This window comes from Rhopalosiphum padi, chromosome 3, assembly GCF_020882245.1.
Source record: "Rhopalosiphum padi isolate XX-2018 chromosome 3, ASM2088224v1, whole genome shotgun sequence".
NCBI lineage: Eukaryota > Metazoa > Arthropoda > Insecta > Hemiptera > Aphididae > Rhopalosiphum > Rhopalosiphum padi.
Genome location: NC_083599.1, coordinates 19860939 through 19882499, shown reverse-complemented (window position 1 = coordinate 19882499; position 21561 = coordinate 19860939). Strand labels below are relative to the sequence as shown.

The following is a 21561-nucleotide window of genomic DNA, read 5'->3' as shown; positions in this document are numbered from 1 at the left end:
TTATAAATACTAGTATCATGTTTTAGTTTTTTTTATTATTTTCAGAACTACCTAAATATGAAAATGAATGATACATTTTTTTCATTAAATTTTTAAATATTATCATCAAACAAATAATTTTTTATATATAATTACATGTTCAACATTAATACCTACCAATAATATAATAGGTAGGTACCTATGGAATTCGCAATTTTTTGGTTCCTGATTTTCCTAATTTGGTTAAAAAAAAGGTACTAGAGAATTGTAACACATTAGGTAAAAATAAGACTTTTCTTAAGTGTTTTTAATCTTGTTATATTGATTATGATAGATATTATTTAATCTGATTTTAGTCTTCAGTAGTTCACTATAACATTTTTAAATTTTTTTAAATTATAATTGGATTTAGTGTAAAAAGGACACTAATATATTATACATTATTAAATTAACTATAGTCTATATTATATAGGTACCTACATATTTGGCTCCATAAAAATATTATTCTTACGGCCTGAATTTGAATTAAAAATGTAATATTTTTTAGGCAATGCTTTTCAAGTAGCAAATCCCTTTTCATACTTAAGAGAATCGAAAACAAAACTTTTATTTTACATTTTTAACAGTTTTGAAGTTAATAACAATTTTTTCTTTTCTTTTACTAATTATTAGCTTACTTTAGTAATTTTTAGATTATATTTATATATTATATACCTACATATTTTATAGATAAAATGTAATTGATAATTCAAAATGTTAGGTCAAGAAACTTTGTTCTACAAATTTATCATTTATTGATCATTTTATTTATGACTATATTATTGTACAATGTATCACTTGCAATCTAACAGGTAAAATAGATTAACATGAAAATATAGAATTTAGCATAAAATTAATTATGAATTTATTTGGTATGCTTAGAATAAATAAATCAATTTCAAAAGTGATGTTTTCATCAGTCAACAATCAAAATCATCACCAAAGAATCTATTAAAAATTGCAATAAAATAACAAAATTAAAATGTAAAAAAAGTTTTTAACTATTTTTTACAGCGTATTTTGATATTTTTAAGGGAATATAAATCTTGGCCCTAACTATTACATATTCTTAAAATAACATTTCAACATTCATCAAAATAAAAACCGATCAAAAAAATAAATAAAACCATTAACAAATACTTTAAAATCATACGGTTAAATAAGTAATAATAAAAAAAATGATGTTAGGATTAATACAATGTATTTTTTTATATTTAATTTAATTTATATTATTTTTTTATCGTACGTTTTCTAGCTGATTTGTGACAATTTTACGATATAGTATTATGTCGTAGTTCCATTTTGCGTAAAATACGATAGTAAATAAAATTACGAATTATAACATCGAAAAATAAAATAATATTATTTATTGACAAAATTATTATTTTCGTATTGACGTACTTGGCTATTTATAACCAGTGCGCGGCTGCGATAAATAACCAGTTTTGACCTATGGTGCGGTACGGCTGCATATGCAAGCGGGGTGGTGGAAGAAGTACTATTTCAGAACGCTGCCGCTGTAATCGCTTTAGCAGCACTTGACGACGGCAAATTCGTTATTTTTTTGCCAAAAACATGCTTTCGTACTTCCAATAGTACTCAGGCCTCGTTGATCGTAGAAACATGATTTTAGTATCAAAATAATCACGAGAAGTTGTACTAAATATTCTTGGAACAGATTTTCGATATCTAAATTTTCCGATTTTATATGATTTTTTAAAAAAAAGAAAAATTTTACAAATTTCAAACACATATAAAATTGGAACGAAAAAAAATTTTAAAATTCTGTTCCAAGAATATTTAGTACAACTTCTCGTGATTATTTTGATACCAAAATCATGTTTCTACGATCAACGAGGCCTGAGTACTATTACTACTATTGGAAGTACGAAAGCATGTTTTTCGGTCGATTTTTTTCTACTGGGACGGCCTCTTAAAAAGACTGATATAAAGTTAAATGTCTACTCTTATCCGTTTTTGGACAAGTGCTTATCACTTGTATTAATAATTGATATGATATGATGTTGATAGTAATTGGTGCGTGCGGAGCGTGGAATCGGCTGCAGTGATCCGATTGTCAACTGACCTTCACCACAGAATATTACAACGCTTTCACCTTATCACGATTCGTGTTTACATGAAAATAATAAATATAATTATTAATTATTGTTTTTTTTACCTATCTGTGTAATCTATGGTGTAATTATATTTATTAACTATGATTGTAAGTTAATCGTGTTATTAGTTATATAAATAAGTAATATTTTTATTATTTAATATTTATCAGTTATTAAGAACTTTTAATTTTTATAGTTGCTTTATATGTTCATAGATCATGATCATATTATATTATTATACGAGAATAAACACTAGAAAGTAGTAAGGCTGATGTCGCGCCATTTCCCATTGAAAATATATAATTATTCAATATATTGATTCATTAAATAGGTAAGTCACAAATATTATATAACTGTGAAATTTAAAACCAATGATAAATCTATGTCTTACGTATGAAAAACGATTCTTAGTAAATATGGTCTATTAGCCTATATTACTAAGTACCTATATCATGATATTTTTATTGATATTGCTATTAAAAGGACGTCGCATTTGTATGTATTGTCTCCATCTTACACATGTACGACTTAGCGCGTTTATGCAGTCTGAGTAGAAACCGGCTCAATTTTGGTTATAGAGTAAATATACCTATTTTTAAAATTAAAAGTTGACAATATTTCGGAGGGCAAGATGCTTAGCTTTTTTAAAACGATTATAATGAACGTTATATTAGAAATAATGAAAAATACTCAGCATCTTGCCCTCCAAAATATTGTCATCTTTTAATTTTATAATAGGTATATTTACTCTAGAACCAAAATAGAGCGAGTTCTACACAAATTGTGTAAACGCATATTGTCTATGACCTATGTCATTCATGTTTAAGATGGAGACAACACTTATGAGTGCGACATCCTCTTAAAGTAATTTATTTTATTGTAAGTATTATGGTAGGTTATGTGTATAATATATTATAGGTTATATTCTATATATGGTATTATACCATAATATATTTTATGTGTTTAAAGTTGAATACATTTTATTCAAAATATGACCACTATTTGCTTCAATGTGACGTGATTTCTGGACATAATAAATAAAAGCAATAATCAGAAATCATAATCACATATAACATGCCATTGCATATAAATCCTACCCTAGATATTAATATGAAACATTACATTTAATTACATAATTTTTTTTATACTCACACATTTGTCGTTAAATAAATGTTGTAATTATAAAATTCATCCCATTTACTGTATTATTTTAATTATAACTTAATTTTAAACCTTATTCAGTGTTCACACAGCCTAAACTAGTATTAGTATATTTTCTAAAACAAAATATAACCTGAAAATATTTAAAGTATTGAGATATTAGTAAAATTATGTAATATTAAGATTATCATCATTCATATTTTTATAATATATTGTTAAGGAAATTAACTGGTGGTTGGCGAAAATATTTGATTGATTTTCAGTATGGACGACAATTTTGAAGAAAACCTTAAAGTAAGTACAAAACAATTAATATAACTCTTTTAATATTTATTTATTTATTCATATTTTTATCATGTTTAATTAGTTTAATTAGTTAATAATTAAAAAAGTAAGTTTTCTAATTTTCTATTTTCTATTTCATAACACTGTTATTATATTCTACAATTTCTGTTTAATATTTTTATTTGGCAAATAGCCAACTTTTGTTTACTTTGAATAAAAAAAAAATATTTTTCAATCCATTGTAGTTTATTATGTTATTTTATTTTTTAAAAGATATTTCCTATATTATTATTATTATTTTAATTCATTCAACAATATTTCTTTTCAATAACAACTATAACATTTTTAAATTTATTTGTCTAAGACAATTTATCAATACATTATTATTTAGCCATTTGTATTTTTATATATCAATTTATTTATTTATATTTTTTCAGAGAGGACGCCTGTTCATTAAACGCCTCGAAGAATTACAATATTCATATTTCAATTCGCGGCCAGAATGGATAACCATACATATGAATCAACTGAAATTGTTTATAGCATCCTTTTATTATGAACGCCCATCTCCTAAAGTAATTGATTACAACAAATATAGTGAAATGAACAATGAAGAAATATTATTTAAGTTATATAATAATAAAATCCAAGAAACTATTTTAAATATGAAAAAAAATATAGAGAAGAAAATTGAACCTGATTTTTATGGTAACATTAATGTAGGTTTTACTATGACACATAGTATTTGCAAACAAAAGTGTAGTATCTGCCAAAATTTTCCTGATAAAGATGTACATAAATGGTATTTACTTCGAATAAAATCGAATAAAAATAAATGTATTTTTATTGATTATGAACGCAATAGAACATACTGTAACTGGAATGAATATTTGGACAATAATAATCTTCCTGAAGGATTTATGTTCTACCCTATTTCTGGGTTTTATGATGCATCAAAAACAATATTTCAAAGTATAACACCGGCTTCCAAATCGAGCAATAAAATTTTAAAAGCAGCTGACATATCTTCAAAAATAGTAGATTGGGCTGGCCGTTTAATTATGGTAGGTAGTTATTTTTTCCCCATATTAGCGCCTGTGATCATACCAACCGTTGCAGTATATACAAGTTCTTCTGTATATGGAGCTGGTAGACAAATTAATCAACTGATAAACATGTACAAATATGACATTAAAGTTTCAGTCGCACGAGCTTGTCATGAATGGATTGATTTAGCAATTTCTGTAATTGGCATTATAACAAAACCAGCGCAATTACTTTCTAGAATAATAACTACTGAAATCTCATGTATTCAAAAAACAGGAAGAGCTCTGACAATTTTTCAAAAAAGTGCTTGTATTACTCAATGTACATTGGAAGTCTTCCGTTTTACATTAGAATTAATAGACAATAATTTTGAAGTAACATTGATAAATGTGTTAAACCTACGTTTGGATTTATTCCTTATTACTGGAATAATAATGGCTTCAAGTGAAATTGAAAATATTTTAAATGTAAGTACCTACATATTCTATTAAATTAATATATATTTTTAAGTATTGATAACTAATAAGAATAACCAAAGTCTGCACTTCTATGCATTTTCATATTTTTACTGAGAGTATGCAATTGAATGAGAGTATAAAATGTCAAACAATTGTGTATAATAGAGAATGGATAGCAAATAGTTTCTTAATGTATACAAATCCAGACTTAACCTATAATTAATAAACTGATAGTCTTAATTAATAAAAACTTGTAGATATATTACATGCAATACATTTAAGGTGACTATAAAAAATGTTTTTTGTTGATCTTTAAAAAATAACATTTTATAATAACACAGGTAATTAGTTTTAAAATTTTACAATAACAGTAATAGTTTTACAATTTTAAAATGATAACATTATGCATAATTTTTTTTTTCTTTGTCAAATTTGATTTTATAAGTCTGTGTCTCTTAAGAAGTTTATCATATTTGTAGTGTTTTCTATGTTTGGACCTAATAGTTAATAGGTCTATATTGAATTGAATATTGTATTTTCTTAAGGTTATACCTATTAGTGGCATTCTGTTAATTTATATTTTACTGCTAAGTTAACACCACATATTACATATCCTAATATGGCCTAATCAGATATGGTTAATTACAGTTTTTCATTTCTGTTAGATAAATTGTATTTTTGATTTTTCTGAGTTTTTTCTGTTGTTATGACCAGTGATTACCATTTTTATCATTTTATTAGTATGAAGTATTTAATTTGGGTTTTGATGGCCGAGTAAGACGTGATTTTTAGAAACTGTGAAGTGCAGTTTGAGCAGTGGAGAAGTGTCATAGGAGACAATGAAACAACGTCTACCCACTAAGAAATTAGAACACAGGACAAATAATTTTGTTTTATAAAATATTTACAAATTTTAACGTAATTTATATTATAAAAATGATATACGTTTTAATATTTGTTAAAATTGGTTTTTTGTTGTACAGTTATAGTCTTTAAAAATTATTAAAATAGATTAGATGCCCGCGATACGGCTGTGCGGGTCATTCCAAATATTATATATTTATATTATACCAAAGAGACGTTACGATGCAACGTCTCCAAATTATGAGCGCGCGGGTACGGGGGAGATTTTAATGTAAGTGAGGTTTACTATCTTCGTTATGAGACATGTCTCGCTATTCAGATTTCCTCAATTATCGACATCGCCATCGTCCCCTGTAAATCGCTATTACTGATAGTCGAAAGGTACCTACGTGTTTCTTAATATTGTTGTTATTATATTATAGTTTGTCCTCATGGTTGATGATTTAATGTATGTAATTTTGAACGGTGGAATTATTAATTACTCATACGAATAAAAAGTATTATCGAATGGGTAAAATAAAAAGGGAGGAATCCAAGCGTATAGTGTCATTTTATTCAATGTCTCCCTAACTAAAAACATAAGCTTCGCCACTGAGTTTGAGTATGCTGCTCCTTATGCTACTTTTTCATTACCTTTTATTCTTGTTTGTCTTCAGAACTATTTAATATTTTTTTCTTATGCATAATTCATTTTTTCTTTTATTATATAATTGTATTCTATTATCTATTGTGTTAATAAATAAAAATAATATAATATAAAAGACAGTATTACTAAAAATATATCTTAATTATCAAATCTTTTTCTCACAAATTTATTATATTAAATTTAAAATGGAATTTTTTAAATTCTAATTGTTCATTTTCATAATTTAGCTGTGCTATAATTTTAAAAAGCATATTTTATCTAAAATGTAATTCAACTATAGTTTATGTTTTCTTAATTGGTATAAGTTAAATTTATTTTAAATTTCGTTGACTTAGTTAACTCTAGCTATTTTTTTTTTGCATTGTCTTTTCCACCTTTAAATATTCGCATACATTTTATAGTATAATTCAAATTAATATTATAATGATGGGTCTAATTGTATAATTTCTTTAGGTACTATCCCAGAAAGCTGTTTGGTTTCCGATTTACAAGACTATGGAGAAAATTCCTTACTGCATGGGTTCAATACTTTGGCAGTCGGTTTACTTTATCAAAAAGCATTTGGCAGTGTTTGTGGAACGAGTCACAATGTTTCTCGAGGATAACCTCACTCCACAGAATTTGCTCTTTGCTTGGAAAAATATTCGACTTATATTTGATAACTATCAGAAACAAACGACCGAGCTGGGCGTCGACGAGATGTTGCGGCACGTGGTGGAAAACATCGCGGAGCAAGAGAGCGTGAAGTATGTTTTGCGTGGCCAGCGCATGGTAGTGCTGTTGGAAAGTCTGCGCGAGGTCGCGGTGAATAGATCAATCCGTCCAGCCCTGATCAAGTATTGCGTAGAGCTCGTCCTGCAGGAGGCGAAAAAGCTGTCCGCAAAGCACAACGATTGCGTAGCCGAACTAGCCAGGCTCGGCGAGACGAACGTTTGTGAGGTGGACAAGGAGTTTTGCACCATATACGGGCTCGAAAGATGCGCCATGGACCAGTACGCGCTGTGGGCCATCGGCGAGGTTGGCATGAAACCGGTCGCTCTGATGGCCGAGTATCAGAAGCACGCGTCCCGTCCGGAAAACATGTTCGACGACGAAATGGTGGTCAACGAGACTGACGGCGCTAGTCGGTCGGTCAAGGGGTACACATTTGTGGCACCGTGCAGTGTGCTTAATTTAGAAATGTGCTTGCAGTTCGCAGAAAAAATCAATCCGCAGCATCAATACATCAGTCACGAGTTCGTACAGCCCGAGGCCGACGTGTCCGTACTGCTCAAAGTTTCCGCTTTTTCGGTCAATATCATCTTCTTTGGCATCGACCTAATCAACGGCGTTCCGAAGATGAACATCTGTTTCTTCCAAGAAAATCGTGATTCTACCTCGTCAATCATAAACTGCAAGGGTTTGAAGAAGTTGCAAGAGGCTCCTTAGACACGCGTCGCCGAGCCGACATTATCATCGTCTTCACATTTTATTGATCTGGTGAACTGTGCTTTTACTATCTCCTCTCGTCCATTCAGTGGTTTTGTCGTTTTACTGACTCCACTTAATGAAGACTGTTATCCTAAACATATTTGAATTTCATAAAAACTATGTATTATTAATATCGTCTGTAATTGTAAAATATTCTTTTAATCTTATTTTTTTTAATATATATATCGATATTATTTTGCTTATTATACATGGGTCATGGAATGTATAATGTGGAACATATCAAATCCACAGATCTGTGCTCAGATTTATACACATATATTTTTTTAACACATAGTATTTTATAATTTTATTTGTAATAGAGGTATTTATATACTTAATATTTTTTTATGCTAAATGGCATTATAATTTTTATTATTAACATTTTATTCTTATCAATAATGTCTTTAGACCAATATTCATTATAGGTATACAATTATCTTGTGAATATTTAGCAATAAATTATTAACATAATAATTATGTGTTTGTGATTTATTATACTATTTGAAAAATATGAAATTAATTTAATTACTAAGTATATATACTATGTACTTACATGTATACACGGTTATAACCTGTACGGCTATAAACAGGCACGGATTGGGCCGACGGGAGTTTTCTTGGTGGAGGCCCCTGTGGTGTACTTTTGTTGTTGTTGAGAATAACAGATTTTAATAATAATAATAATTATTATTATAAATTTTAACTATGTATAGACTATATAATTATCATATTTTATTGTTTATTCGTTGACTGATTTGAATTTTATCAACTGTAACTTGTAAGCACTCTAACTAATGGTTTATCGACTACAGCATTACATTAACTCCGTAAAAAGCTTATAATACTTGATAATCGTTTTAACACCATTGCATTAAAAAATGAACTGTTAAATTTTTCAAAAAATTAGGACAGCCTTAAAAAAACATAATCCGAATTTTACTTAGAAAACAAAAATGTAAAAATAATACTTGAAAATGATGAATCTAAAGTGATAAAATTGAAGAATGTGACACCCAAAATGCAATGAAAACAAGTTGTGGGTTTTGCATGAATTGTACTGTGTGCTGTCTTCGTGTTTTATTCAAGTATAATATGTATAGTAATGTTTATAATAATTTAGGATATTGACATTAAACATATATATTTTAACACTGCCATCAACTCAGGTACATATATTTTATAAATTATTTAAATACACTATAAATGTTGATTCATACCGTTTACGTTTTGCGTGGGTAGCATGTGAGCGAACATTTTCGACTTTAAAATTTATTAATTTAAAAACAGATTAATGTAGTATCTTACACTATCGGAATCCAAATTAGTGCCGTTTATGTTAATGTCCGTTGAACAATAAGTACTTTATAATATAGACACGACACAGATGACGTAATCAATAAAGTAGCTAGTACCTCTAAAGTCTAAAACATTAACTAAAGAATTAATGTATTAATTAGTTATTAATATATTTGTGTAACTAAATTTTAGAGTATATTTTTTTCATAAATGGCCGGCATAGGTACAGATTTCCCGGGCCGAATTTATGTGCCAATCCCGTCGCTATAAACATTTCTAGCAGTTAATTGTTTATCAACATTGTTGTTTGGTATTATTCTATTTTTATTATATTATAGTATTCGGTGTCGATAACGATAGGCGCGCGTGTGTGTTATGACGAGAGATGACCCGCACCGCCGCACCTTCGCGTCGATCGTATTCATGGGCGCCCGGAGGGGGGGCAAGACGGGGCATTTGCCCTCCCTAGAATTCAAATAGAATGTTGAACATTTTAACTTTTATTTTGATCTATAAACATTTCATCGATATTTTTACTTTAGTGTGTGAGGTTGGTGTTTGATTTCATATAATTCTAACACATTTTGTAGTTTACAAGGAATAAACTTTTTTTAGTGTATTTTTCGGTGTTTGATTTCATTATGCCCCTCCCTGATAAATTTCCTGCGGGCGCCCATGATCGTATCGATGACCAAGTTGGTCATTTTTGATTATCTTGTTTTTTTTATTATTTATTACTCAGTCTATTGTGGCACTTTGCGACCAAACACGTATTCGTCCCGTCGGCCGATCATTTTTAATATTATAATTATGTAAAAGGCATAATATACATTATACAGTCCACATATTCGGAAAGCGTTTTTTATTTTATAATTAAGCTAGACAACAAACATATTTATCTTATTTTTATTAATGATGATAATATATACTTATATATTTTATAATATGTACATATAGTTACTTTCATGGTGTAATAGGAATCACTTATCTTTGAACGTTGATAAATAATGTAAATTTATGCACTTTTATTTAATAAAAAATCCAATTAATTATAATTATTCTATTTCCGCTTCAAATATTGAGCTTGTATCTCAATTTAAGGATTTAGGCATTATTTTTGACTCTAAATTAAATTTTTCCCCACACACTGAAATGATAAAGAATAAGGCTATGCGTAACTTGGGTTTTATTAAGCGCACCTGTGGCTCATTCATAGATCCTATTCCCTTGAAAATTCTATATTGCTCCCTTGTTCGTTCCCATCTAGAATACTGCCCTCTTATTTGGATAAATAATACCTCAAAACAAAATTCTTCTCCAGAATCTGTTCAAAATAATTTTCTACGTTTCATTTCCTTTAAATTTAATATATACAGGCCTCCCCATGGTTCTTATAATAACGTATTACATTTTCTATATCTTTTACCACTTAATGAACGTCGAATACTTCTACTTTCCAAATTTCTTAATAAATTATTATTAGGCGTTATTGATTGTCCGGAATTGTTATCATTGATTAATTTAAAAATAAATAACCTTAATACCAGAGATCCGAAATCATTTTACCCTCAATTTTCAAATAAAAATTATATTTTAAATTCCCCCGCTAATCTCCTCATGGTAGCTGGTAACACTTACCCCTTTGATTTTATATAACTTATTGTCCATTATCTTTATTATACACCTTATCGCACTTTATAGTTTTCTTATTATATTCATTTAAATACTATTAGTTTTATGTTTAATTTTTGTTATAATGTTTTTTTTTTGTTTACTAATTTGTTAATATCTTATATTCTTATGTGCATATATTTGAAATTGTAGTAGGACTTACGTCCGTATATTTGAATAAATAAATAAATAAATAAATATAACTTATAGTGGTATTGTTATTATACTAATAAAATTTTTTTTATTTATCTATGGTTTTTAATCAATAATATGTTTGATTATCTGTTCTAAGATCTAGACTCTAGTTAGATATAACCAAAGTTCGGAACTTGTTGCATTTAAAATTATTGAAATATGCAGTCAAAATCATCAAAATATACTTAAAAATATGCAGCTAATTTTTTATTTTGTTTTTGAAAACGCAAATTGCTCAGGTATGCACTTTTCCTAAAATATGACGAAATGTACAAATTTAAACTTAGTATTTAATTTTCCCATTTCGTAAACCAAATTTCTAAGACTACAAAAAAAACATGCAAATGCAAGAAGTCCCGAACCCTTGTTATAACGTAATTTAATGATCAATTACAATTTTACAATTAATTGATCTACAACGTTAATAGTTATAAAAATAATATTTTTATTTAATTGTAATAATATTTTACCTTGTTGTAGTGATCCGCAAATTTAAAAATAACGATCTACAAACAAATATTACATTCATTTTATCACTTATTTCTTAATTCAGATAATTTCAATACATTTTTGAAATATTTTTATTTTACCTACTCATCCACATAGAGGATATACTAGTCCTAGTATATACTTAAGTTTCCGACTAAATTTTTTAAACTAGACAGATAGACAATATACACTTCGTCATCCGAGGGAACAACTGTTTGATAATTATTTATGCTTATATGAGACTTTTTATATCGTAAATCGTAATCATTTACCGATAATCAGTTATTAGTAAATTTAAAGTAATTTATAATTTTATATCCAACCGTAAATATGAAGCTACAAACTAAACGTATGTACAAAATCACCAACCACGCCTAATACAATATGGTAAATCACTTGCTACACAAATACCATTTTTCATAATATTAGTAATATTACATAATTGTAGCCGTTGAATAATTAAGTCAATAAAGCCACCAATAAATAACGCATAGCTATAGTAAGTATCTGTAATTATGTAATTGACAATAATTACTAATTGTGACTTGTGAGACATAATAATATCCACTGCAGAACATTTGAACATATAAAATACGTTATTATATTTTAATCTTTTATACACATATATTTCTAATAAAGTTATCTATATACTATATTGTTTTTCCAGCACTTTTATATTCAAAAATTGTTTGAATAACTAGGTAGTCAATAGTCATGCTAAAAAATAAAAATAAACCTATTATTATGATTTAATTTCAATATTATTTTATATTTGATACATACTTAACAGTTATCATAATATAATTAACGATAGTTCTACAAATTCTTTAGTTATCAAAGGAATTACCAGGAGTTGAAGCTGTTGGAGTTGAAACAACCTAAACGCAGTAGGTGATAAATCAACTTATTAAGTCGTATCTAATTAATTTTCATCTGAATATATAATTAAAAAAAAAATAACAACTAGATAGGTAATATAAACCTACTTAGGTACTATTTAAAAAAAATTGTTTAATACCTAATAGTTATAAGATTATATTAATATACGGTTTCCCTGCAGCGTCAAAGAGTGGAACAGCACAACGTCATGACGCCGCGTCCAGACGCTTACTATGTCGGATGTCCAGACCAGTAGTTGACGCTAGACGCCGCGTATGGACGCTGTATGGAAACCGTGTACCTTTAGAACCAACATATAAATATATAATTTGAGATTTTCAAATTTAAAAATCTTAATATTGCTTCATAATGGCTAAAATGCTAAATAAACTCTCCACATCAACAGAAGTGATAGGTGCATATTTCATACACGATACACCCATACACGTGAATTCTTTTAGATTGTATTATATTTCTAAATTGTTTTTTGGAGTTTTACTTAATAGTATATCCCTTATCGACATTGCGGCGTTAAATCCTGGGGTTTTTTTTTACAATAGGTTTTGTAATTTAGAATTGGTTAAAACTCCAATTTCTTTAGGAAATTCTACAATAATACAGATTACGTATATTTATTTATAAAATATTTAATTATTCTAAAATATTTGAATATATTTAAAATAAAATTAGCATCAGCTTATTCAAAATTAAATGAAACGTAGGTACACATAATATGTTAAAAACTCTCCGATATTAAAATGATATAAAAAATATTTATTTAAATTAAAATCCGTTCTCTATTGATTATATATTATTAATTATTATATAATATAATAATATAAACGATCAATGCCGTGTCTAACGGGTGGCAAAGGGGGCAACTGCCTCCGACGTCATTTTCATATTATGTTAAGAACAGTGTCAACTATTTTTAGTATACCAATAATTGAATAATTGAATAATCTATTTGCAATAGTCTAGATCTTCAATTACGGAAAAGAATATATCCATATGGGATAATATACCCAGAAATATCCTTCATTGGATAACTAATATAGTAATTAAATCATGTATAAATGGGTATTCTTGTCGTATATGCTATTCCATATGTTTTTTATATTAAATTAAAAAAGCAATACGTATAGGTATATAGTATATTATAAATATCTATACAAATATTTACTATAAAATATTTATTATGATTTGATGTCTCATATAAAACATTCAAATGAGTTGTCTTTATAATTGTTCCACCATCATTCTGCTAAGAAATATGAGTATCAATTTGAATAAGTCAATTTTTCTTTAAAAACGTATAAAAGTATTTACCTCTGACTGAATAATTCTATTTAAATTTTTGGCAAGAAATTAACATATTTAATAGAAACTTTGATTAAGATTAAGTTTATTATCGTAGCCAGTGTCGACTAGATAGGAATGACTCAGTATATCCGTGGTAGACAACAAGTGTATGGTAGACCACATACTACAAAAATACCTATAAATGTATAATAATATGTATGTATAATACTTTGCATCAATATACAGACATTCAGTGTCTTGTCATCATGTAAATCCCAACATTTCAACATAGTGCAATATCCCTATGCAACACTAATATTGTAATATATAACTAATCTTATTAGTCTTGTAAATTGATCAAATTCACGATATGCGTGTATGCAACCCTAATTTATTAGTCCATAAGTTTCCAATACAATGATGTTAATTTATTAAATACACTTAATAAATTATATACATATACGAAAATTAAATAACAACCAAAGTAGAGATAATAATCTAATTTACATTATACTATACATATATACAATATCCAAAATACAAAATATAATAATAAAATAAGAAAGGCAGTACCTATTAGTAACAATAAATTGGTAAGACAATTATCACACATAATTCAACTGTCCCAAATGACACTGAAACTTATTTATGGCACGTAGAGTGTTTGGATTAAATTTGGTGCATTAACTGATGTATGAATAAATAACATATAATAAGTATAATTTATTAAAAAGCAATTGTTACAGATCAATGGTTTTAATATATTTTAATAATTTTGTTCATTACTTTTCACATTAAAATATAACAATTCAAAATATATTATATTTATTATAAGGATTATAGAAAAGAGCAAAATATTTAATAACATTTAACATCAAGTAGAAATCGGGAATAATAACACTGGTTAAAAGTTAAAACATAACAGAATTATAACACATGTATTACTGCTGCCTATATTATGGTAAAAGTAAACACATTTAAAAAAATATATACATTAATAAATTTTAATATTTATTTTCATTATTATTCCTAATGTTTTCATCAACGTTATCACAACTGATTTCCACTCTTATTATTAATATTATTTAATTTTTCTTCACTAATTAATAAACAATAATAAGTACCTATGTAAAGATAATTTATTCTAGATATTTTCTTCGAAAATAAACATAAACAATAGTCAACACTAAAATTTTAACAAAATTATTCACTTGGAAGTACTTTTATTAGTAACTTCTTTTGGAATCGTTAAGAGGACGTTATACCCGCAAATTTGCGTTTAACAGAACACATGCGGGTATAACGTCCTCTTAAACCACAAATTTAATTTTCCCGTTAATTATTAAAGTTTTTGGGCTTTTATACAAGGTTTGCCATATCGTCGACCAGCTTCAACAAAGAAAGCATGTTCCATTTGTTTAACTAATTCATTGAAAAACATATTGGCTAATGCTGAATGTAATTGTGATTTAAATTCATAAGACACAAAAAAAGTAATTACACAAGTATTTAGATTATCTTTTAATCCGGGATCACAATTCCATTGAGTTAATAAATATTTAAACAGTTTTCCATCACGACATTCTGCTTTAATCATATGAGGGCGTTGAAATGTAATATGTGATACATAACTTTCTATTATAGGAGGAAAACCAATTTCTAAATAAGTTTTAGCATGATCCTTTCCTTTAACTTTGACTGTAGACTGTCGACAAAATGGTAAAAAATGTTTATAATTTTCTGTGTCTTGAATAACATCAAACATTTGCTCAGGAGAATATCTAAAAATTATATATTAGATTAATAAAAATGTAATAATTTCTAAATTATGTAAAATTTACCCAATTAACTGTTTTTCTTTATACTTTTTTCCGTTATTTACTCCAGTATTAAACACATTTATAAAGGATCGTATTTGTATGGAATACAAATATTTGGGTGTTATTGCTATTTTTGTAAGACAACTAGTTGAATAGAAAATATCTTTGCCATTCATTAAACTGATGAACTTCCATTCGCTATAAACAAAAATGCAATCAAATTAATAGAGAAACATCATAAACATCAAATTCAATAAAAATTTTAAAAGAATTGTTAAACAGAAAAACAGGTTATAATTAATTTTATAAAACAATTATAAATTAAATATTGAATACATCAAAGTAATCATATTAGACATAAATTATAAGAATACCTGAATATAATTTTATTTTTTATTTTTTTTAAATACAGAAATATTAAGAACAGTTGACTATGGTGTTATACATTTTAATAATTTTTCTCTAGAAATAAAAGAATATTTAGCGATTCATTCTAAACCAGCAGTTCTCAAACTTTTTTTTTTACGTACCACTTAACTATATTATCAATCAGTCGAGTACCACTAATGATTAAAAATAGAACGATCCAAATTCCAAATTGTATAGTTAAATACATTTATTTTAAATAATAAATCAGTAAAATACTACAACTGCAGTATAATTATTTTTTATTTATTAGTTTTTTTAAAATAAGATATGAATTAAATAATTGATTGGGTTTATTATCCAAAAACGGCCCTCCGCATACCGCCATGAAGTCTTTCGCATACCACTAGTGGTACGCGTACCACAGTTTGAGAACCGCTGTTCTAAACCATTAATGCAAATATAGGATTCTTGCTAAGAATACAAATAAATGTAATAAAAAAATATTTTACTATTTGTTACTTATAAGTAATAAGTTATAACCAGGACTAGGATGCAACAGCATGTATTTTTTGCAACTTTTGATTATTGATTTTGTCAGTAATGTCCATGAATCACCTCATGATGAGATAAATGGTGGTTTTTATTTTGCATGTTTTTGCATATTTTGGATAAAATGCATATTATTGCATATATTGAACAAAATTAATATTATTGCATATTTTGAGTATTCGAATGGAAAAATTGCATGTTTTATAGTATATTTTGTCATTAATATTTATAATTTAAAATTAATCTTTTGAATTTAATTCTATCCCTGCTTATTAAAGTATGAAACTTTGTTTTTTTGTCAAATATAAATTTTATTTTTATAAATACAATCTTATGATACAATAGGTATGCGATAAAAGCTTCAATCAATATAAATCAATACTACAATCCAATTGTCAATCATTTATATTCGAAAATTTAAAAAAATATAAAAATATGTGGTCGTAGCATATAAGATGTAACACACATATTTCCACTACTGAATGTGAATTCATAGGCACCAGGTTTTCAAAAATCTATTGAGTGCTCATACCAATGTCAAGTAATCGTGAGGGGCTTTTCCCCTCTCACTACCTATAGCTATAAATATTTTCAATGGGTGCTCAAGCACCCGAGCACCCATGTACTTGGCGCCTATGTGTGAATTATACATTTTATTTTATTTTATTTATTGATTATACTATATTAAGACAAACAGTCAATCACTGATGTATTTCAATAAATAAATATATTTTTGTAACTTTATTTTTGTTTTAATCTTATAAAAATTTAAATACATATTTTACAATTTTTTATTACATACAAATCTTAGCCCTAGTTATACATTATACCTCTAGAGCGTAGTATCCTTTATTATGTTAAAAATATTATTAGAAGTGTATTTTTCTAATTATTTAAGGATATTATAACTAATAAAATAACAAAGGGTTGATTTAAAATTAATATAAATTTAATATTCTCCCACAATTGTATAAATAAATAAACTAAAAATAACTAATTAATCTCCTAGGTACTGTATATTTAATTATAATATAAAACACATTTCATATAATATACTAAAAAAGAAAAATAAGTAAAATGTAAAATAAAATATATTCAATGCTCGATAAAATGTTATCAATGGTTAAATCTTTTTTTTTTTAAATATAATTTTAATATAAGTTATTTTATTTAAGATTTTTGAAATAATATATACTATGCACATTGCACATTATTACAGAAACATTGTAAGGAAAGACAAAATAAATGTGTACATCAATTATTTAGTATTTTATTTTATTTTGCTAACAATTGTGAAATTTAATTATTCATAATTTTTTATAGTACTAGTACATGACCTCGAATAATGTTTAGCTAAAATTGAGTAGGCGAAAAAAAAACCTAATTTTAACTTATAACTAATGAATACTAAAATAAATAAATAAATACATACCTATCAAGGACATTTTTTTTATACATAAAAATAGTTTTTTTTTTTTTTTGATTATGATTTAAACATTGATATGCAAAATACATTACATATAAAACTATTCAAAATTATCTTAAAACTACAAGCAAATTATTACATTATATATAACGATTGAAAAAATGTACCTGTTTTTTGAACTAGCGTTAGTATTAGTTAATCGCCTTAAATTCATAAACGTTGCTCTAGACATGACTTCAAACTAACGAGAAACGATCAACTACAAGGAACCTTTGGCATAACGTTACGTAATTTATAAACAATGTCGAGTATTAAAAAATAAATTTTTTAAGGCGCCGATTGTAGAATAAAACTTTTGAGATGGAAACAATTTTGTGATAGCTTATCAACAGGAATAGTACTTATCATAGTGCGATACTAACAACAGTTGGGTACACCACATAGATCGATAGTCTAAACGAAAAAATACGTCATTATGTCCAATAGTATTTTATTCCAATAAAAGCAGATTTAAATATACCTAATAAATAATAATAATATTATAACATAGCATTATGGTACGTATGACGAAGTGCACAACCGCTGGATTTTAACTGCTTGTTGAATATTTTAGTATTAAAAGTATGTATGAGTGGGACATGTGTACCGTATTAATGGGTAGAGCCACTAGAGCCGTTAGTTCACACAGTTCGTACTGCTCCAGCGCCTTGGACACCGCTGAATAGTGAATACACTTTTTTCCAATGTTCGAGAGTCGAGACGGGACTAATGAGCCTTGAGGCTGACTTATTCGACATGCTAAAAGCATGGATCTAGAATATATTTATGAGAAACGGGACATCTCGGATAAAATGTCAGGCTATGCGATAAAAAAGCGTGTGAATATTGTGTAAACTAATAGGTTATTGGAATAAATTCAATTTAATTCTCTAGTTATTTTTTAGCAAAAATTGACATCTTTTAATAACATTTTTTGTAAATGTCTGTTTTACTTTTACATTTTGTAAAAAAAATTGCACAGGAGCCAAGCTGCATTCGTTCCAATTAATTGTACATATATTAGATAATCATTAATAATTAACAAAATATAAAACATGTTAGGTATATATAAAAAAAAAATGATTAACACAATAAAATCATTTTGTCTATTTTATTTTACAAATAAAAAACAAAAAAACAACTTGCAGTAGGTACTTAATATACACGTTTGATCGTATCGTATGTCAACTAAATTTATATTTTTACAAATAAATTATCACTACACGATAAATATCGTAAATATAAAATAAGTAAACTACAAGTACCTTATCAAATATAGGCAGTAGGCACCTACATCAGTAGATCACAATCAGTGCCGCGCCGTTCCGGGGCAAATTAAAATATGTCGCTCTAAAGACAATTACAATTCAACAATTTTCCGCCCCGTTGGCCCCCCGTTAGACGCGGCTCTGAACATAATCGGTGAAATCTTAATAACCACTGTCCACCGCTATCATAGTAGTATTTAAACGACATTAGGTATAATATTGTTATAACTGTTAATTATTATTAGTTATTACTTATTAGTTAATTAATTATTATATAGGTATAATAGATATAGCCTGTACCATTAATAAAAATAAATACAATATTTTATTTCGCCAAACTTACCAGTTAGAGGGCTAACTTTACTAACAAAGAACGCTCATCCAAGTTATCCATAGTATAATTAGGTATGCATAAATTATAAATTATAATATAATATGGTCTGCGGAATCGCCTCATGCTATTTTCATGTCATTATTTATATATAATATGTTACTATTGTTACTATAATATGGTTATTTTAATTATATACATGTATGATACTTATAAGCGGGGCTCGTAAGTTCACATATTTGTATGTTTTTCTTGCAACACGGGAAAACATTCTAACTGAGATACAAATCCGTTCCATAACAATATAGTAATAAAAATATTAAGTTTAATAGTGCATGTTTTTGTATATTATAATATTATAAATGGTGAAAAGGCATATTTGGCATGATAGAGTAGATTTTTTAGAGTTATTAGCACATATTTATTTCGTAAAAAAAAAAATTTTAAAGTGTTTAAACAAATAAATGTCTGAATTATTTGTATTCTCGACTTATCGTACGACTAGATCCGGCACTATAGATTTTATGCGTTTTATACGCAATACTACGGAAACGTCGGAAACAATATTATCGTTACTACCACCATCCTCTATCGTATAACGTGCGTATGCAAATATTGAAAATCTATCAATTTTAATAATTTTATTATTTTGTCCATTGCTGCATCGAAAACGAAACCTGTGGACTGTGGAGGCGTGATTTGGAAATTTGGATGAAGGATTCGTACCCACACGGCCTGCACAGCCATCATATATAGCTATTTGGCATTTGCTAACTGCTGGTATAATACTATTATAGTATTATGTACAGTTTTTTTTTGCACTTTTATTTGTATGTGTTTTTATTGTAGCCGCAATTGTTGGATAAAGGTGTAAAAAATCAGACAATCAGACAATCCAGACAAAGAATTACATTAATTAAAATTGACAAAAGTTTTGTTAGGTAAATAAAAATTAAAGAAATTAAATACTTTTAAAATTAATAAATATATCTTATTATTTAAAATTTTGCTTATAATATTTTACATTATGTATATTTAAAGTGCATAATCTAAAAATGTTAGTGTATATAATGCATATTTTTTAATTTTTAGTGCATGTCTACATGCTAATTTATGCATTTTTTAGTGCATGAACTTACGAGCCCTCCTATATATAAGTTATAAATGTTATAATCAATAATATAAATATAATGTGTGTATATGAGTTATAATAGCTCGCTGTACTACCAACTACCAAGTGCTAAGTACTAATAATAAATTATTATTTTTATTTTGGGTTTTAAACGAAAGTAAGTACTATATTTGTTTTACGATGGTGTTTTTTTAAGCCAATATTTTATTTTTAACGTACTGTAACTACATATTAATAATCACACATTTAGATTCTGAGCGTAGCGATCAATGTATTGGTCTTACAATGTATATTTATTTTATTTTTGGGTCCTTTAATATCTTTAAATGACTAATTTTAAATTATTTAATTTATCTAAAGGCATTTAAAATGTTCAAATTGATACCTATAATCTGTATACGTATAAATGCTATTGTTTGATCAAAAATTTAGAAAATTGATTACAAGGTTCCTAATAAGTCGTTCTTCCCTATAAATAGCAATTTAAAAATATGAAAATATATTTCTATAGATGTTTAATCGTTTAAAGTTATAATTTTGATTGTATGACTAAAAATAACAATTTTAATGTTATTATATTGAATATTTTGATTCCAATAAATAATAATCGTAGCAACTTAAAATTTTTATCACTACAAACATATAATATTAGGTACATTCTATGTACAATGAAATTGTAAAAAAAAAGTAGGTATTGCTCTGCTGTACAGTAAAGATGGAGACTCTCCA

General features: G+C 26.9%; 2 protein-coding genes across 5 annotated transcripts; one reads left to right on the top strand and one right to left on the bottom strand.

Annotated features, from left to right (window-relative positions):
• The first annotated feature begins 2084 nt into the window (after nt 1-2084).
• On the top strand, nt 2085-8540 carry LOC132923946 (uncharacterized). 4 transcript variants are annotated; one of them, XM_060987960.1, is made up of 5 exons: nt 2085-2242; nt 2351-2466; nt 3517-3590; nt 4019-5095; nt 7050-8540. In XM_060987960.1, the coding sequence occupies exons 3-5, from the start codon at nt 3561-3563 to the stop codon at nt 8022-8024; spliced, it is 2082 nt and encodes a 693-aa protein (XP_060843943.1). In that variant the 5' UTR covers nt 2085-2242; nt 2351-2466; nt 3517-3560; the 3' UTR covers nt 8025-8540. The 4 variants fall into 4 exon arrangements, with proteins under 4 accessions (XP_060843943.1, XP_060843945.1, XP_060843941.1 ...); XM_060987962.1 differs by having other exon boundaries at nt 2101-2275; XM_060987961.1 differs by having other exon boundaries at nt 2102-2242; nt 2332-2466.
• Nucleotides 8541-14269: 5729 nt separating this feature from the next.
• On the bottom strand, nt 14270-18437 carry LOC132923947 (coenzyme Q-binding protein COQ10 homolog B, mitochondrial). Its single transcript, XM_060987963.1, has 3 exons — nt 18230-18437; nt 15740-15916; nt 14270-15679 (listed from the first exon to the last, which is right to left on the bottom strand). The coding sequence occupies exons 1-3, from the start codon at nt 18292-18294 to the stop codon at nt 15241-15243; spliced, it is 681 nt and encodes a 226-aa protein (XP_060843946.1). The 5' UTR covers nt 18295-18437; the 3' UTR covers nt 14270-15240.
• Between the last annotated feature and the right edge of the window lie 3124 nt (nt 18438-21561).